The sequence below is a fragment of the Corylus avellana genome, chromosome ca2, assembly GCF_901000735.1.
Source record: "Corylus avellana chromosome ca2, CavTom2PMs-1.0".
Classification (NCBI taxonomy): domain Eukaryota; kingdom Viridiplantae; phylum Streptophyta; class Magnoliopsida; order Fagales; family Betulaceae; genus Corylus; species Corylus avellana.
This window is the reverse complement of record NC_081542.1, coordinates 17994742-18013420: the sequence shown is the minus strand read 5'-3', so window position 1 is coordinate 18013420 and position 18679 is coordinate 17994742. Positions and strand designations below refer to the sequence as shown.

Sequence of the window (18679 nt, the reverse complement as noted above, 5' to 3'; positions counted from 1 at the left end):
TCTGCAACTATATATATTTTTTTATATAAATAATTTTGTAGCATAATTGCAACAAAAAAAAAAAGAAGAAAAAAAAAGGCCACATACCTGACATAATTAAAAACAAAAAAGAAAAATAAGTTATATTAAAGTTGTTTATGTTTAAAAAAAAATAAAATGAAAGTCCTTAATAATATAAATTGTATTTGTATTGTAAAGGTATTTTAGAAAATTTGATCACAATATGATTTCATTCACCAACATATTGAATTGTACCAAATAAATGAATATGATTAACTAGTCTGTTCCAGCATAACAACCAAACAAAGGAATATGAATAGCTAATCTATTCCACACTCTTCTATTCTCAGTAGTAACTAATCATTTTTCAATGGACTAGACATTTTGCAAACCAAACGAGGCCTTATACTGTCAAAATAACAATATGTTGAAGTTCATGGATGCAAAGTGACAATGCGTTGTAGTTCATGGGGGCAACGTGACGAGCTGACCGTATGAGTTAACGCCTTTGATTGACAGAATTGCACTTTTGACTAATGGAAGGGGATTTTAGGCACAAAATGGTGGTTCATGGGGTTGGGTAGTACAGTTGATACTTCATGGGGAGAAAGTGAAAATACGTTGTAATTAATTGAGAGAAATGTAATTACCCCTAATATAAAAATAGAGGTTGAATTGTAAACATCAAGATTTTTGTTATTGGAAAATATTGACATATAGTTTAGGAAACAATGACATAATTAGTAATTTGGGAAAAATATTGACATATAGGGGGTGTTTGTTAAACACCCTAGCACTGTTCATTTTACAGGATACTGTTCATGGATAAAAAAAAAAGAAAAAAATAATAATAATAATTGGTATGGAAAAATGAAAAAAGTGGTATTGGGAAGTAAAAAATTCTGTTTTGTAGTGATTTTTTTATTTGAATAGTAATAAAAAGTAAATGATTAGATATAAAAAGTGAGTGATTTGATATAAAAGTAATAATATTTTTTTGGGAAAAAAATGAAGTGAATAGTGTGGTGGATGTGGGGGAATGTGAGGGAGTTTAACAAACACCCCCATAGTTTCGCACCATGTAGTTTAATAACTTTATAATTAGTAGTTTAGGTAGTTCAATTGGCTAGGAATACGCCTAATAAAACGGACCATCCCTTATTGTGTCAACATGTTAAAAAAAAACAAAAAAATAAAGAGGGTGGGAAAACATTTCGGTAATTTGCGGGGGCAAACGTGAGGAAGCAAAAATGGAAGAGTCGAAACAAATTATAGCATTTGAGGAAAAATGAAAGAGGCGAAAACGATCTCCTGCCGGGGCTGAGAGGCAAAAGAAGAGGAAGAAGAAGACGGATGGGGATTAAAGTTGATTAGAAGTGATAGCGATGATGGAGATGGAAGGGAGGCGGGTGAGAAGGTTTGGGAGGGGACGCACTCGATCTCAGGCTCGCTCTCCCCTGCCCCTACGCATTACCACCACCAACCTCTCCAATACCATTTCCTGTTGGTCAGTACTACTCTCTCTCTCTCTCTCTCTCTAACCCTTATTTTCTTCAAAGTCGTTAATGACAACATAGGAATCTACGACTCCCACTCCCGCAGGTTCTGCGACTACAAAATATCTGCTCTGAATGAACCTCTTTTCCGTTTTGGACGAAGGCATGCCAGGTTTTCGCTTCTTCTATCTATTGTTTTTATTATTGTCAGCATTGTTGTTGTTGTTGTTGCTGCTGCTGCTGCTATCAATTATTACTCATATACTGCTTGACTCACTCACTCACCAGAAGTTTGAGAGTATGGTTTTCCATTGGAACTGGTTTTAGCCTAACCGCGCTGCTTGCCGTTACTCTGGTATGGTCTCTACCAGACAAGAACTTTTATCTTGGCTTAATAATTAAAGTTTGACAATAATATATCTCCTCTCAATTCTCAAACTCAATTATTGTTTTTTTGGGGGGTTGGCACCAGATTCTCCTTTGGGAATTAGGCAAAGCCCTGCATCTTTTCCGCCAAAAAACAGAGCTGGAAAATCTATCTACAGCCTTACTGTTTGGGTTTTCCCCCTCCTCGGTTAGTTTTGATTTTTCCCTTTATTAGTATTAGCATTATCAATCAAATTGATTGTTACCTATTTGACTGCCTTATGCGTACGTAGGTCTCTGGTTTGAGCATCTCACTTGCCGATGCTGGGTATTTACTTATTTCTACCTTGATTTCCGTATCCGTGCATGAACTCGGGCATGCTCTTGCTGCTGCTAGGTCAGCTTCTTTCTGATCTTTTTTATTTCTTATTTTTTTTAATTCTACTAAATTGTAGTCTTGGGGCGTTATTCAAATATAGTGTTGTTATAATATCTGTGAAGAGATGAATTTCTCAAGAAATTCTCTGACATCTTATGTTCTTGTAGTTCTAATGTTACATGTAAATGATAGAGTTGGACCATTTTGGTTGATTGTATGCATAATCAGATATGAGCAAGCCTCATAGTTTTTAATTGCTAATTCCTAATCTTTATTTCAAAAAAATCAGTTTGTCTTCTTAGAGACATCCAATAATATTGAAAATGATATAGATATTCTTTCACATTCATTAATTGTTAATCAAACAAACAATTATGAATAGAATCATTGTTGGGTTTCACTCTGTTTCCGTGCATTTTAATCGTAAAATATGTAGAATGAGATATTCACTAGTATAATGGACATTCTTTATTTGGTGTAGGATTTGAAAAGCATTTTACTTATATATATAAAAAAAGGATTTGAAAAGCATTTAATTTGTTTCTTTCCCCATTTGCCATTCTTTATAGGAGTTTGGCATTGAATGCAAGGAGAAAAGGTTAAGTTGGTTAATCTACTTTGTCTACTATAGTTCTTTTGGATAGCTGTTATGGAGGCCTTTTAAATACTTTAGTTGCATTATTTATAGAATAAAGTGAGTGAAGTGTTGGTTTTAAGATTTATGTGAGACTTTGAAAAGGAGATTGAAAATGTCTAGCGATCCATCTCTCTTGTTGAGAGCGTTTCTCTCTTCTTTTTTCAAACCTAAGCCAGTGCTGATCTTGCTTCCGTCTAGGAGGAGGGAAGAAATACACTCCTCTTCCCTCTCATGAAGTTGCTTGCTTTTGTTGTTTGGTCAGAGTTTTCTTTAGTCCTTTCCACCTCTTATGAGGTTTTATATATTGCCTTCGGCGATTTATTCTTCATCCTCCAAAAATTGCCACCCCAGCCCCTCCACCACCGCCCTGTAGCCTCCTCCGACCTACTCCGTTACCTCCACCTCCTGGATCTGCTTTGGGTTTAGATTTGGCTTTTTCAAAGCTAGTTTGCCAGCTTCTATCAGCTCCTCCCATCAACGCGCCTATCCACCGTCATCTTCAGCCTCCCCGCTACCCGTTGCTGCCTCTCGTGCCTCCATCGGTCCATCACGCGCCAGTGCGTGGATCTCGCGCGTCTTCACGTTCCGCCATATCCACCGTTGGTGTTGCTGATATTTTCTCCGTATTTTGTTAGGTGTTATTGTGTTCTTTGTGTTGTTGTTTTCAACTTAACGCGAACCGGTTGGCTTCAAACTCAATGTCTGTGAAGGAGATCTTGTTTCTATTGTTTTTTCTCTTCTTAGTCTGTTTGGTTTCCTTGGAAACTGGACTAGATCTAAAGATTTAGGGGCTCTTTTATTCCCGATGGTTTTATCCATCTTAGTGGGGAGTGAGGTGCTAGTTGTTTGTCTCGGTTTGGTTTTTCAGTAGTTAAGCTTGTACTTGTTTTTGTTTTTTTCTGTTTCTTGTCGTTGTCGTTGTTGTTGTACTCTATAATTTGTTTTTGAAGTACTTATAAAAAAGAAAGAGTAATGCTACACATATTCTCACTTCCCCACACCCATAAGTAGCATTTAAAATCACAATTAGATTAAAATTCATTGGGTTCGAGCCCCACGGTGGGCGTAGTATTATCTTTACTTATCAAAAAAAAAATTCATCCCAAATCCAAGGGTTCATCGGCATGACTGTTTTTAAAAGATAATAGAATATTGCGCCCCTTGGGGCCAATTACTTATATATATTAAAAAAGAAAAAGAAAAATTGCACAACCGACCTATAAAAATGGCTATATTAGTGTCTAATACTGTTCATGGTCAATGCATCAATTGCTTGTTAGTCTGAAAAGTCTATGCTCTAAACTTCCATATTTTTAACATAAATTTCATCTAAGTATACCGTTGGTTTACGTACGATAATCACAATTTGAGTAAAATATGGAATTTGAATATTACTGCCTTTGTTATGCATATGATATACTTTGTAATGTTTCAATAACTCAACCAGTAGATAAGCTGGTATGGTAGTGGTTTTATGGAGTTTTAGACGGTGGCATGATATTAGGAGAACAGCTCTAGATGAGTAATAAAATTCAACCAATGTAGAAGCGTGAATAAAATGTCTATCTTCTGGTAGAACCTCCTTGCCAGTTTTTACTTCAGCTAAAATTTTCCATATCTATTGGCAAAACTAAAGCAGAAAATTGAATTTTGTATTTTATTATAAAACTTTAGTATAAATATGTGATAGAATGCTCACATTAAACCCAAGAGTACTATCAATAAATTGTCTGTTTCAATTAAATAGAATTTATTATTTTAGCCAAACCTAGCGCAAATTAGTAGGCTCAGGAGAACGAAGGACAGTGTAACAGGGGATAGAGGGGTTCATAATTTCAATTACATGCTTATTGTTTCATTTCCAAGAACAAGAACTGTCAGGCTGCAGCTGGTATTGGGAGTTCGTGAGTACTTTTGTGTTTAGATAGTCTAATTTGAGTCATTGGGGAAACTTAAGTTTTAATGTATATTATAAGAAATAGTGCAAGTTTAATTTGAGTCTTAAGGTTTAAAGTCTAATTTGAGTCATTGGAGAATCGTAATTCATTGGGGAATCTTAAGTTATAATTCACATTACTTATCAAAAAAAAAAAAAGGTTTTAACATATATTTACCTAGTTATCAAGTCCATTCCATTTTTTGAAATTTTAATGTTTTGTGTAGTTGTTTATATGTGTGACCCACATATGATGAATCAAGGTATGACAAATTGATTAGTCACTAAAATTTAGACCTAAAAGTGTGGAATGCTAGATTCTCATTCTTCATCCTGTAGGCACCTCTTCAATGGAAAGCAGTGAAGGCATACAGATGGAGTACATTGCCATTTTTATTGCAGTTCTATTTCCTGGTGCTCTGGTGGCTTTCAACTACGAGTTGCTACAAGCATTTTCACAATTTACTATGCTCCGTGTATACTGTGCTGGTATTTGGCACAATGCAGTGGTAAGATCGTATGATATATTCTAGGCTTTAATACATTTTACTGCTCTGTAATTTGGGGTATGTGTCAATTAAATCACTACATTTTAATCTAAGCAATCTAAGTGCTTAGGTTTCTTTTAGTTCTAACAATCAAGTCCAAATAGTGAATTGAAGCAATTTGATGGTGTGGCTCTCTACAGTGGCTTTTGAACTGATAACAGGTGATTGGACAATGCGGTTGACCCACTCCAAATGTCAATTATGTTGTTGACACTAGAAGTTGCTGTCTTTTTTATTTTTTACGAAACTTCACTTAATCACCTTAAACTTTTAGCACTTTTGCAATCATCCCCTTAAACTTTAAAAACGTTCAATTTAGTGTATCCGACTTTAAAAAGTTTGCAATATCACCCATCCGTTAGGACTTTTTGTTAAATCCCAACGGAAGACACCAAAATACTCAAAATATCCCTGTTTAAAAAAAAAAAAAAATTGCTGCCGGGCTGACCCCATAGTTGACCCATGGGTTCCATTTTTTTCTTTTTATATAATTTTTTAATTATTTAAAATTTTTTAAATACTAGGGTATATGGGACATTTTACCTATACTCTATCTCATTTAACCTCAAACCCAAATGGTAGGAAATCTTCAAAATTTGATACACTAAATTGTGATTTTTTAAAGTTTAGGAGATGATTGCAAAAGCGCTGAAAGTGAAAGTTTTCTCCATTTTTTTAATAAGTGACAAGGATTGTGTGTGGGGTGGGTTGACATCATACCCGTTGGGGAACTGGTTAGAAGGGACCAGATGTGGGAAACCTGCAAGTGCTCCCTCTAGACTAAGTTGGACCATAATCTGACCCCAACCCCACTGAGTATGCAAGCAGGGACTTGAACCCAAGTATCGAGCAATGACGAACGAGCACATAAACACTAGTTTGAAGAGGGCATATGGACTTTTGCCTTGTAAAAAAAACTTTGATTCGGCTTATGTATTTAATTGGAATCTAAAATCTTAACTTCACTTCTGGCTTCATATGGCTTTCATCTTGTTGCTAGCTCATAAGATACTAAATCTAATGCTGATTACCTTTAGCTTTTTCCTGAAGTGTTGTGCAGGTTGTGGATTGGTTCTATTCCTCCTGCCTCTGATCCTGTTTCCCTTCTACATGCATAGTGAAAGCCCCATGGTACTACATAACAAGCATTTATTTTTATCATATTGTTTTATGCATAGATACATGCATACATACATATGTATGTATGTGAATATCTATCAGTATATGTGCATGGTTGGATTTGACACATTTTTCCTCCCACTTTTTGGAAATGATTACCTGGAATAGGTTTTGGATGTATCTTCTACATCGCCTTTGTTCAAATATTTGTCTCCTGGGGATCTAATTATGTCACTGGATGGTGTTCACATCCATAATGCAGAAGAGTGGATGGAAATGACAGTTCTGATAGATAATGTGACACGTCAAATTACAGATCATACCGAATATGTTGAAGGCTTTGGGGCGGTCAATGGCAGAAAGGGGTATTGTGTCCCCAATTTTATGATAGAAGATGGCCAGAAGATTCAGTCAGTAGACAACCAATCTGCTTGTCCTAATGATCTTACTGCATTTGTAACCATTCCCTGTCTTGATACGAGAATGTCAGATAGTGGTAACAGCAAAAATGGTCATCCAAAGAGAAGACAGAGTACACACTGCATGAATGCTCAGGACATTGTTAAGCTTTATAAATGTGGTGATGGATGGACAACAATAACTAATGGAAGCAGCTGCACATGTTCACTGGTAAATAGATGTTTGAATAAACATTTTATTCTTTTTAACAAGTTCTACTTTTAAGTCTTATGTGCTTGGGACATAATGGAAAGTTATTCTTATACTGCTCAATTTAGCTGAATACAATTTTAATGGTGTTCATAGGATGAGTCTTGCTTAAGTCCACTTCAGATGCCAGGTTTGAGCTGGGTGGAGATCTCATACTTAGGATCTTTTACTCCAGAGTGCTTGCAACTTGGAAGAAATTCATTTTCAGTATCCAAGACTTCTGACCTTATAAACTCCAAGTGTGTTGGGACTTTTGTTTTTGTCGGTGATGTGATGTCCATGGCACATTCGGTTCGTTTAACTGCTTATCAACCTCGTTGGGCATTTCATTTTGGTGCATATCTTCCAAATGTGCTGGAAAGGATTCTGACATACACATTCCACGTCTCTCTAACACTAGCTCTTCTCAATAGCTTGCCAGTAAGTCCTTACACCTCTTATTTTTTCCAGCTTTGCATGTTTGTGTGCAACTGTAATTTTGTCCATAGAATATTTGTATAGTCAGGAACAAGAGCGAACTATATTAGGCTGCAAGTCCTAGTAACTAATGGGTTGTTCAATTGTGACCTTAAAGTCTGCATTTCATTTATGACTTTTCCTCACACATTAAGCCCAAGGCTCATGAGCTTGCTGGATTTTACCTTCCATTAGATAAGCCACCTTGACGGAAGGGTAAAGGTGGGCAAATGAAACTTAATTTCGGAATGGACCATCCAAATGTAATATGATAGTTAGATGGTTTGAGGCAATTAAGGTAATCAGCAAGGAGGTACATCTGCTGTGAGGTTATCAGTTGAGAGATATATAGAAATGGGCAATACCTCCCTTTTCCATTAACTTGTTGCTGTGGCAGATATGTAGAAATTTTGTGATATCATACTTACTTTTACCAATTAAAATGCCTAGAGACCCTATTTAAGTTAAAAACATTTTAAAAGTATTTTTCCTCTTCTAATCATGATTACTATCGTCGTTGTTGTCTTCATACTCATATTCATATTCATCTTCTTGTTCTTATCTCTTTGTGTAGTAAGAAACCATCAAGGAAAATAGCAAGATTCCAAATGCCTAGAAAACTGATAGAATTGACACCCATCAACTGAATTAATCTCTTTCAGGATTTGGTTTTGCTTTCACTGACTGGGTTGGACAGAATTTTGGATTTGGATGTGGCATTGTGGAAAAATTGGTGTGCCTTTCAGAGCTTCAAAGATATGTTCTTTTTGGATGACTAGTAAGCCTTACCGTTAGAGGGAATTTGTTTGTGGCTTTTTCATTTGGTGATGGGAGGACTAGAGATGATGGAGGTCGGTGGAGGTAGGTAGTCATGGCGGGTGTGGGATTTGGTCAATCATAGGCTTGGAGATGAAATTTGGGTTGGTGGACGTTTGAATTCAGAGCTGCACTAGAAAAGTAATGGTAGGTGGAGATTTGGTAGTGGTGGACTTGAAGATGGGGCGTGTATGTTGAAAAACTTAAGGTGGCGGAGATGGGTTTGGGTGAAGTAATTGATGGTGGGATATGAGCAGTGGAGGATATGAGCATTGTGATCAATAGATGTTGCTTGTGCAAATCGGATGGGGAGACGATCGATCATCTTCTTCTCCATTGTGGGATTGCTCGCTCTCTATGGTATGCAATCTTTAGCTGGTTTGGATTGTCATGGGTCATGCCTCAAAGGGTGGTGGATTTGTTCGCTTGTTGGTGGTCGGGAGGGCGTTGTCGAAGTGTCGTTGTATGGAAAATGGTTCTCCTTTGCCTAGTGTGGTGTTTATGGTTAGAAAGGAATGCGAGATGCTTTGGGGATTCTGAGAGATCTTTGGAGGACCTCACGGCGTTCTTTTTCTACGCGCTTTTCACTTGGACAACAGCTTGGCTTGCCCCTTTAGTGATTGGCTATCTTGATTTTTTTGTTCTTTTTTCTTCTCCTAATTAGGCGTTTTCTCTTGTATACTTCCTGTGCACTTGGGTTGCGCTCCTCTGCGCTTTTGATATATAAACATTACTTATCGAAAAAAAATAAAAATGAGCAGCGGAGGTGATAAAGGTAATTGAAGATGGGGGTTTGATCGTGGATACATAGTTTAATGGGATTCAATCCAAATGGTGGATAAAAACATAGTGTATTGGTCATTTTCATAATATGAAAAGTGCTCCTAATTTTAATGAAGACCTTTTGTAGGTGCAATTTCTCATCTGAGGTGTTGCAAATAGTATTGAGAAGCTTCAATGGGATTTTTGATGGGGTGGACTAGGCGAAAAGTTCAAATTTCACTTGGTAAGTTGGTCCGAGGTTTGAGGGAGGGTTGGGGGTTCGGAACTTGCTGATGTTCAATCATGGTCTCATATAAAAATGGTTATGGTATTATGTGCAAGAGAGAGAGGCTTGGTGGGCTCTAAATTTTGCATTTCGTGGGGTGGGTGATGTTCTAATGAGCCTCTTGGGGTGTATGGGGTGGATTATAGAAGAATATTGGAAGGGGTTGGTAGAAGTTTTCAAGTATTACTAGATTTGAGGTGGGGATGGCTCCAAGGTTAGACTCTGACATGATCTGTGGTGTGGGGACATGGCCTTAAAGGAAGCCTTTCCAAATATATAGTATTGCTTGTGCGACTGATGCTTTCATAGCAGTTCATTTGGAGCTTTCTGGTAGTTCCAATCAGTGGAAACGTAAGCTTTGTTAGAGCGACTCATGATTGGAAGGTGGATGTCAATGCTTTATTCTTTAGCTTGTATTTAGTTAGAGGGAGACGGGAGGGTGAAGACAAGCTTTAGTGGACCCCTTCCAAAAATGGGTTGTTGGATGTTAGATCCTTCTACAGTGTCCTTGTTTGTTATGATGGTCTTTTTTTCCCTTGGAAGAGTATTTGGTAGGCTGAGGTCCTTTTGAGGCCTGCTTTCTTTGCCTGGACAGCGGCCATAGGAAACATTCTTACCATGGACAATCTTAAGACGTGGCATGTCATTGTGATTGAGAGATGTTGTATGTGTAAGAGGAATAGAGATGTATGTTTCCTAAGCAGAAAGTTGTAGGTTCAACCCCTACCTGGCGCGTGCATTGTCAATAATCTATTTTATTACTTATAAAAAAAAGGAATAGAAAGTATGTGGATCATTTTCTTTCTCCATTGTGAGGTTGCTTATGCCTTATGGAATATATATATATATATTTTTTCTTTTCAGTCGCTTTGTGCTGTCTTAGGTTATGTCCTAGTCATGTAGTTGGCTTGTTTGCTTGTTGGTGGACTGCTGCTAGCATTATGAATGCTGCCATATGGAAGATGGTGCCTTCTTGCCTCTAATGGTGTCTTTGGAAGGAAAGAAATTATATAAATTTTGAGGATCGCGAGAGGATGTTAGAGGAGTTTTAAGTCTTTTTTCTTCTATACTTTTTTTCTCTAGACTGCTGCATTTGTTTTTCATTTGGTGCTTAGTTATTATGATTTTCTTGTTCTTTTTTCTCCTTCTAGCTAGTTATATGTTGGCTCTTGTATACCTATTGTGTGCCTGGGTGCTTCTTACGCTTTAATGATATTTTGGTTACTTATATATATATAAAAAAAAAACTAAGTGGGGGGCAAAGGATTACTTTTAAGGCTGCTTGTGATATTGGTGGTGTTTGGCAAACAACACCAAACACCACTGCACTGTTTAGGTGTAAAAAAAAAATAAAAAAGAAAATAATGATTGGTATGGGAAAATGAAAAAGTGGTATTGAAAAATTTTGTTTTGTAGTGATTTTTTTTATTTGAATAGTAATAAAAAGTAAATGATGTGATATAAAAAGTGAATGATTTGATATAAAAGTAAGAATGTTGTTTTTGGAAAAAATGAAGTGAATAGTGTGGTGGAATGTGGGGGGATGGTGGGGGGTTTAACAAACAAGCCCATTGTGGCTTCTGGGAACTATGTGCCTTTTTGGTTGTCTTTATCTCCTTCAAAACAGTTCCTGGAGTGAGAACATTTTTGAAAAGTGGTTTGTTGAAAATATCCCGCAAAAAAACTCCTTTTTTAGGAAAACCAAAATGATGTTCTCTTTTTCTCTTATCTTAATAAATTTATCAGGTTTACTTTCTCGACGGAGAATCTCTTCTAGAGGTGACCCTTTGTCATTTCACTTTGCTGAGCCCAAGGAAGAGGGAAAAGGTTCTTCAAGTATGTCTTTTGGGAGGGACGCTTATTTCCATCCTTGTCTTTATGAGAATCTTATTCAGTCTTTTCAATGCGTAAGGTAAATGGTACTATGTTTTGCTTTTTTCTTAAAATCTATTTCACTTTATTAGCTTTTCTGTAGACTTTGCTTTAGCATTTAACTGCTTTGAAAAATGCCATAATATATGATTTAAGAGCTTACATGATGAAGTTATACTATAATTTGTTGAACAATTCACGGAAGAGAATATGCGGTTTCATCTGGATTGTTAACAATTTTAAATGATACTCAGCATTAAGCAAGGACTTCTGTAATGATAATGAAAAGGGTTTGGAATACTGAGATTTTGTATGATATAATTAAGACAAACAATTTATTAATAATATGAAACTTCATAAATGTTTTTCAAAATTCAAAGTATGAACAAAAAATATCATAAATGGTTCTCATAAATTTTTTTCATGTGCTCAAAAACATAAATTATTCAATCTGACTGCCCTCCTACAGCTAGGCATTCCTGCTGCATATAATGTTTGCTCCAACATCTGAGAGGGGAAAACGAAACATGAGTGAAAACTCAATAAGCAATATACCCAACCAATTAAAAACGGTTGAGTTAAAACATTTCGTAATTAAAAACATACTTTCACTTGAATAAAGTTTTTTCTTCCTTAAAAGTTAACACAAGCCATGATTTATAAATCTTTTAAATTTTTTCTTTCACTTGTTACTTGCGACCTTGCATACAATTATGCCCCGTATGCATGGAGTTGTGCGTAACCTTGAAGGACCCAACGCCAATGATAGCTGCGGTCTGCCATACATGGGTTACCTAATTAACTTTGGGTGCATTCAGTGTAGCTAAAGCTTGGTGATGGACCGTACGTAGTGCTTGCACTCCATCCTAACCCTGGTACCATGCTTCTTTCATTCTTAGGCAGAACATTTTAGACTTTTCGTACCTCAACACATGCTCATTCCTTTCTTTTCTTTAAACTTTCATTCATATTATTATAATATAGCATGTGCTGAGATGGATTTCCTTTCCTCAAATAAACTTTCCTTATATAGGGCCCAAATACCTAAAACCATTCAAGTGATAGTATCTCTTGTGTATTAAAATCTTGCTTATTATAAATGCATTTCGAAACAAGAGATAGTAAATACAGCATTCATAAGCATTTGAAAAACATTTATTGAGATAACTCATGCTAGTGTAAAATACGGGTAGGAGCAATAATAGAATTCTCTCGGAGAGTAGAGGCTCTGTTTAGTCATAACACATTATTTAGTTAGTAGTCAAACCTGCACGACTGGACTCGCAATAAGAAATAGATATCTCTGGATTAAATGAACATTTTAAAGGGGTAGGGTGATAAATAAGTATTTCATAAAAAAGTGCAGAGGGGCACAACCCTAGTATTCAAGAAGTATACAAAGACCACCCCTTTAAAAATAAAAAGAAGAACACAAATCCACAAATTGATGCATAGTAGAAACTTGAGGAATGTTCAAGGTTCCCGCCCAAAGGAAAAACAATTTGAGAAACCTATTGCTAAGCTCTGCCATTGTCATTTCCTTATTTTCAAAACATTGAGCATTCCTCTCCCTCCAAATAGTCCACATAAGGCACAAAGGGGCCATTCTCCACACCTCCATCACCATTTTATTACCTCTTTGGCCTTTCCAGCAATCTAGGAGGTCAATAACCCTACTATGCATGACCCAATTCACATCAAAAAAGGAAAAAAGGAAACTCCAAAGATAGGGGGAGGCTATTTCAAGTTTGAGAATCTGTGGCTGAAATATGAGGGGTTCGTGGATCAAGTGAAACATTGGTGGCAATCATATCAGTTTGATGGTAACCCTAGGTATGTTTTGGCTCGTAAACTGAAAGCTCTTAAAGGTGACCTTCGCAGGTGGAATAATGAAGTTTTTGGGCATGTTGGGAAGAGGAAAAAGGCTTTACTAGGTCTCCGTCAGCCATCTTCAGCGAGTGTCCTTCACTTCTTCGGCAACTGGAAGAGTCGCGTACCCCTCCTGAGGACCATCCTTCCCCCCTTCGACACCTTCACTGGCACCAGCACCTTCTCCAGCCATACTGTCAACCCCTGGAAGCTGATCGGCACTCACTTCTCCATGCAGGCCAATCTTTGTCGTCTACTGACTACTCCGGCAAGTCTCGGGTGGCACTCCGGCAACCTGAGAAGTCGCACACCCCTCCTGAGAACCAACCTCCCAACCTCCCCCCTTTCGACACCTTCACTGGCACCTCCTGCATCTTCTCCAGCCATACTATCTACCCCTAGGTGCTGATCGGCACACTCTTCACCATGCAGACCAGTCTCTGTCGCCTGCTGACTACTCCGGCTAGACTCCGGTGGCTCACCGGCTACCAGTGAAGACCCCTGCCCCTTACACTTCACTTACCTTGATAGCTTGAAAGTAGTACGCTGACCGGCTACTAATAAATTTCAGTCAAGTCACAACCTTAAACTAAACTACAAACTACCCTAGTTAAGAGTCGACCTTAAGTTAAGTTGACCTTTCTTTACCTTTCCTCCTTTCCTGAGCCATTGATTTCATATTAATTAAGCCTATGGTTTAACACTAGGGTTTTTATTTATTTTTTATTTTTTTATAAATAAAATAATAATAATAATATTTAAAAATTTTATTTGATTTAATTTTTTTTTTAAAAAATTGACTTACGGGTCTTGGACTCCTCCTTGGGTCTAGAACATTTTTCTTGGGCTAATTATTCTTTTTAAAACATTAAAACTCTCAATCATTGGCTGGATTTAAATGATCCCTAATTAATTTTTAATGGCCTTAACTTACTTAAGTGGGGGAAATGGGCCAAGATTAGATCAAAGACCTTTTAAGCACATTTAATGGCCCAACCTGTAACTAAAATGATTCAAAGACCTTCAAACAACTTTTTAATAGTTTTCTTTAGAAAAAGGGATCAAAATTCTGTTCTTTGATGTTCTTCACGAAATTTTCAAGAACATTGGATTCTTTCGAAAACCGATTAAAGATCTGTTTTGCAACTTTTTCATTGTTTAAAATTCACCAATCATGTGAGACAATTGGCATGAAATTTTCGGCTAGGGGTACTGCCTTGGTCGAAAATTCCATGCCCCTTATTTATTTTTACAAAACTTTTTCTGAATAAATAATCCATTTGATGATTCTAGGTTTAGGAAAACTGATCAAAATCATGTATTAGTAAAAGACATGGGTTTGGCTAGGGAAATTTTTTCCCTTGGCCGAATCCCTCATATCATTTTGTTTTTGGTTTTGCAACACTTAAGAAGACAAAACCTCTTAATGATTCTAGAGTTAGAAAATTAAACGCATGAAAACCTAACCTAAATCAAGAGCAAGGTTTCGGCTTGAGGAATTTCTTTCCTTGGCCAAAACACAGAGTGTGTGTTTTCATGCAATTTTTATTTATTTATTTATTTTGATAAATAAGTAATTCATTGAAAAGTGCAAATGAGCGCAACCCTAGTACACAGGATTTATACAAAGAAAGGTCCTACTAAAACTGAAAAGAAGAACAAAATGCCACAAATTGAGGACATGCAAAAAATTTAGAAAGATGCAACTCAACAAAAGCCTACATAACCTCGTATATTCAATCAATTCAATATCATGTTCATGTGCAAAACAACTCAAAAGATACGACCATAAGGATTTTTCTTCAACAAACGGTTTGAAATCAAAACATGATTGAAACAACAGGGCAAACATGATACTTGGCATATGGAAATAAACTTGAAGGAATAAGAGAGTGCTTGCAAAGATTGTGGCTCTAGAAATTTTTGGATTAAAAACTTGGAGCTCTCTCTCTCTCTCTCTTTCTCTTTAAGTTTGGTGATTTCGGGTACTCAGATTGGCTCTACATTGTGTTAAGGACATCTGTCCTATTGTCGGGATCTCGTGTGTTGGTCGTGAGGAGTAGACTTTGGCTCTCTTGACAACCATTGAAGAGGATCATCCGGGACAAGTTGGCTTCCCTCTCTAGTTTTTTAGTCAACAGGGAGTTACTGAATTTAAAGTGCTCCATTAACTACGATGCGAAAGGCGAGTCTTCTAGTTGTGGTAAAGGCAAGGTTCACGTCTTTTAGCATTGTGCTCTTCGTGTGGGGCTTTAGGTGGTGATTTGTGGGGGTGGAGTAGTTAGGTGCTTCCTATTGTATACTTCTTGTGTACATAAGGGCGCCTTATGTTTTTAATAAATTTTGTATTTCTTATTCAAAAAAAGAAAAAGAAAAAAAAAAAAGATAGGGTTTATTCCTTGATACTTGGTTGATTCCTTGAATCTTCCTTTCCTTCTTGATATTTGATTTGAAATTAGAAGTCAATATATATATATATATATATATATATATATATAGAGAGAGAGAGAGAGAGAGAGAGAGAGAGAAAATCTTGGAGAGATTTTAGGGTTTTTAAATGCTAGGTTTAAATTTTGAGATTGCTTTCTTAAAAATAATCACTTAAAAGCATACTGTAGGGTTTAAAATTTGGAGCAAGGTGGTGCCCTGCAAGATGCACTTAAAAGCTTACGATAGGAAATGCCACCTAGTAAGGCTGTAATGACTTGGGAAAAGCGCTAGCTACATCTGTGCTATCACTTTAAAAGGACTAGTTAAGTTACAATTGAAGCTCCTTAGAGTCCCTTTTAAAGTTCAGTCTCACCTAGTAAGGAATCAATGTGGGACTTACCATTCATTAGCACTTTTATAATCCGCTCACACAGCATGGGACTAGCTCTCTAAGGTATCACAATCTCAAGTTCTTGACATCCTCGCTTGGGCCTACATCATGTAGTGCTTCAGCGTCACATAGTGTTAGTAGGTTACTTTGATATCATTTGCAACGATCCAGAGAAAGCGCTAGCCCTATCTACACTATCACAAAGGACGAGTCAAGTTGCAATTGGAACTTTCTAGAATCACTTATAAAGCCTAGTATCATTTAGTAAGGAATCAATGTGAAACTTAGCACTCATAATTATCTTTATAATCCACAATTCAATGTGAGCAATCCATTCACCCAATATGAGACTTATGAGGTGTCAATGTGAGCAATCCATTCACCCAATATGAGACTTATGAGGTGTCACAAAGGCCACTGATGAAAAGGCAGCATTGCAAAAACCGCCTAATTGTACCACGAATGGGTGGATGTCAGATGACATACCCAAACATCAGAGATTCTAAAGAGAGGCTAATACCTCAAGTACACCCCAAATCTTTGGCCAGACACTGTTGCCAGGCCATTTGGGCAGTTCCTTTTTATGGGTATAAGCCTACCCATTATGCCATAGATGCTGCGTATAAATTATTTATTTGTTAATTAGTTATTGAGTGATGTATCAGTATGTGGAATGCATGATTAATGATGGTTGAAAAAGTCTGTTGTTCATTGTCTACGGAACCCACATGATTTGCTTGGCCTTGCTTTCTTATGGCAGTACTGTTGTCAGGAGGCTCTTTTTAGCAGGCAGCTTTGCTGTGTGTTTCTTATGGTGGCACTGTGGTTATCAGTCTCATCAAAACAGGCTGGTTGAAGTTGTGGAGATATTAGCATTGGGGTGGATGAGGTTTCTGCGATCACAATGGTTGGAGTTATCTATATTTAAGATGAATTTTAATATCACTCAACCTAATGGAAGCCAAACATTCATCTAATGAGCACCACAACTTTCAAAAGTTTCTGTACAACGGTTTTGTTTTTCTTTCTTGAGAGACCCTGCGTGCTCTTCTTTTTGTAATGATTTAGTGGAGAAAAATTATTCTTTCATGATACAGAGAAAATGATTTTGCCTTCATTGATATGGACTATGGGATTCAACATGATTCTTTCATGATTCCAGAATCATTATTACAATATTCAAAATAACTAGTCAAATTCTTGCACATTTTCAGCTACTATCTAGTCTATCTGTCTTGTTGCTTTGGGCTCTGTTTCACTTTTGGATATTCGAATCCAGTGTTACCAATTCTTGATGTGTTGGTTTAGGCAGTCTTGTAGTTAATTGGCTTGTAAATTTTGTACTCTCTCTCTCTCTCTCTCTCTCTCTCTCTCTCTAAATGTTTTTTCTCCGAGTTTGTTTCAGATATCACTTGGCCAACATTTGGTTTCCATATTGATCTCAGCATGTTGTTGAAGATGAACTTTAAGTAATGCATCCACGGAATAAAGCCTTCTTTTTTTGGGTTTGCATTTTTCGTTTTATTTTCCTTTATTTTGATATTCATAACATCAAAATATTCAGACTTTGACTTGCATAAAAGAAGTCATTTTAGAGTCTTTATTTTTTATTTTTTTTCTTGAAATTCTGTTGAATGAATTTTTATTGTTTTGGTCGCTGAGTACTTAAAATCAATTGCTTTTTCTCTCATGATGAATTTTTTGTGGTGGTAAGACCAAGACTTATTCGCCAGAGCTTCTGGAATCTGGGTGCTTCTCTTTATACGTTGCTTTCTGTAGCCTGTAGTAGTCCTTGGACTCGGTTGTTTATATTAAAAAATTGAGAATTGTACTCATGTTTGTTTTTTTCTTTCTTTCCATATCCTGTTACTTAGAATATGAATTTATATGTTTACCTCCGCCCCCCCCATAAGAATTACGTAAAGGATTTAAGTTGCTGAAGAACTGTAGATGAGTTTGTATATTGTAAATGGTTAGACCTTTCTGTACACATTATTCCAACTCTCTTCTACATGGAATCTATTTGATTGGGCCGTAGTTGCGCTTAAATTAAGGAAGTGATTGAACAAATTTGACTGTTGTGTCTTCTCGTGCAATGCATTGGGCAAACTTTTCATTTTTCTTGTTCTTTTTCTCGGGCGGTGGGTGTTCTGACTTCTGAGGATTTGGTCGTTCCCTCTTTCCCTCTCTCTACTCTCTACCCCCGGATTGGCTGCTAGAAAAAAAAAAACAACTGAGGATCCCCTCAAATTTCTTCCAAATAATAAGTTGAATCTCCAACTTTATATACTTCTTGAGAGGAAGTATGGATCCATATGCAGTGCAACATGAATTTCATTTTCTATGCGTTTATGGTCAAGTGGTAGTTTAGTAATTTCACATTATGCCTTTCCTGCCAATTAAGTTGGTAAATTAGCTTTAGACTAAATTTTATTTTATAATGTAAGCAGGGTTAGAGGGTTTTCACCGAATCTGATCCTCATTTTTAAAATGATATGTTTAAGCCAATATTGCTCCAAAAGTAAAGCGAGAAGCTAAAGCTGGGGGTCGCTTCCTAAGCAATTTATATGCAAAAAGAAATACAGCCTTTCCTTTTTCTTACGCAGTAACAGCTGCAATACGAAGGATTAATTACCCTTTTTATTTT

At 36.7% G+C, this 18679-nt stretch overlaps 1 protein-coding gene across 5 annotated transcripts; it reads left to right on the top strand.

Moving 5' to 3' along the window:
• Window positions 1-1244: 1244 nt before the first annotated feature.
• Window positions 1245-18079, top strand: LOC132170253 (membrane-bound transcription factor site-2 protease homolog). 5 transcript variants are annotated; one of them, XM_059581161.1, is made up of 11 exons: window positions 1245-1507; window positions 1603-1668; window positions 1785-1851; window positions 1969-2070; window positions 2156-2259; window positions 5176-5323; window positions 6413-6493; window positions 6650-7111; window positions 7247-7570; window positions 11217-11382; window positions 17438-18079. In XM_059581161.1, the coding sequence occupies exons 1-10, from the start codon at window positions 1386-1388 to the stop codon at window positions 11379-11381; spliced, it is 1641 nt and encodes a 546-aa protein (XP_059437144.1). In that variant the 5' UTR covers window positions 1245-1385; the 3' UTR covers window position 11382; window positions 17438-18079. The 5 variants fall into 5 exon arrangements, with proteins under 5 accessions (XP_059437144.1, XP_059437143.1, XP_059437142.1 ...); XM_059581160.1 differs by lacking the exon at window positions 17438-18079 and adding an exon at window positions 16805-17199; XM_059581159.1 differs by lacking the exon at window positions 17438-18079 and adding an exon at window positions 16793-17199.
• Window positions 18080-18679: the final 600 nt, after the last annotated feature.

Excerpts from the sequence above, each read along its gene's own strand:
- LOC132170253 (XM_059581161.1), top strand. The coding sequence starts at position 1,386 with ATGATGGAGATGGAAGGGAGGCGGGTGAGAAGGTTTGGGAGGGGACGC. Across the intron at positions 1,508-1,602 it reads TCCAATACCATTTCCTGTTG|GTTCTGCGACTACAAAATAT; the intron begins GTCAGTACTACT and ends CCACTCCCGCAG. Across the intron at positions 7,112-7,246 it reads GCAGCTGCACATGTTCACTG|GATGAGTCTTGCTTAAGTCC; the intron begins GTAAATAGATGT and ends TGGTGTTCATAG.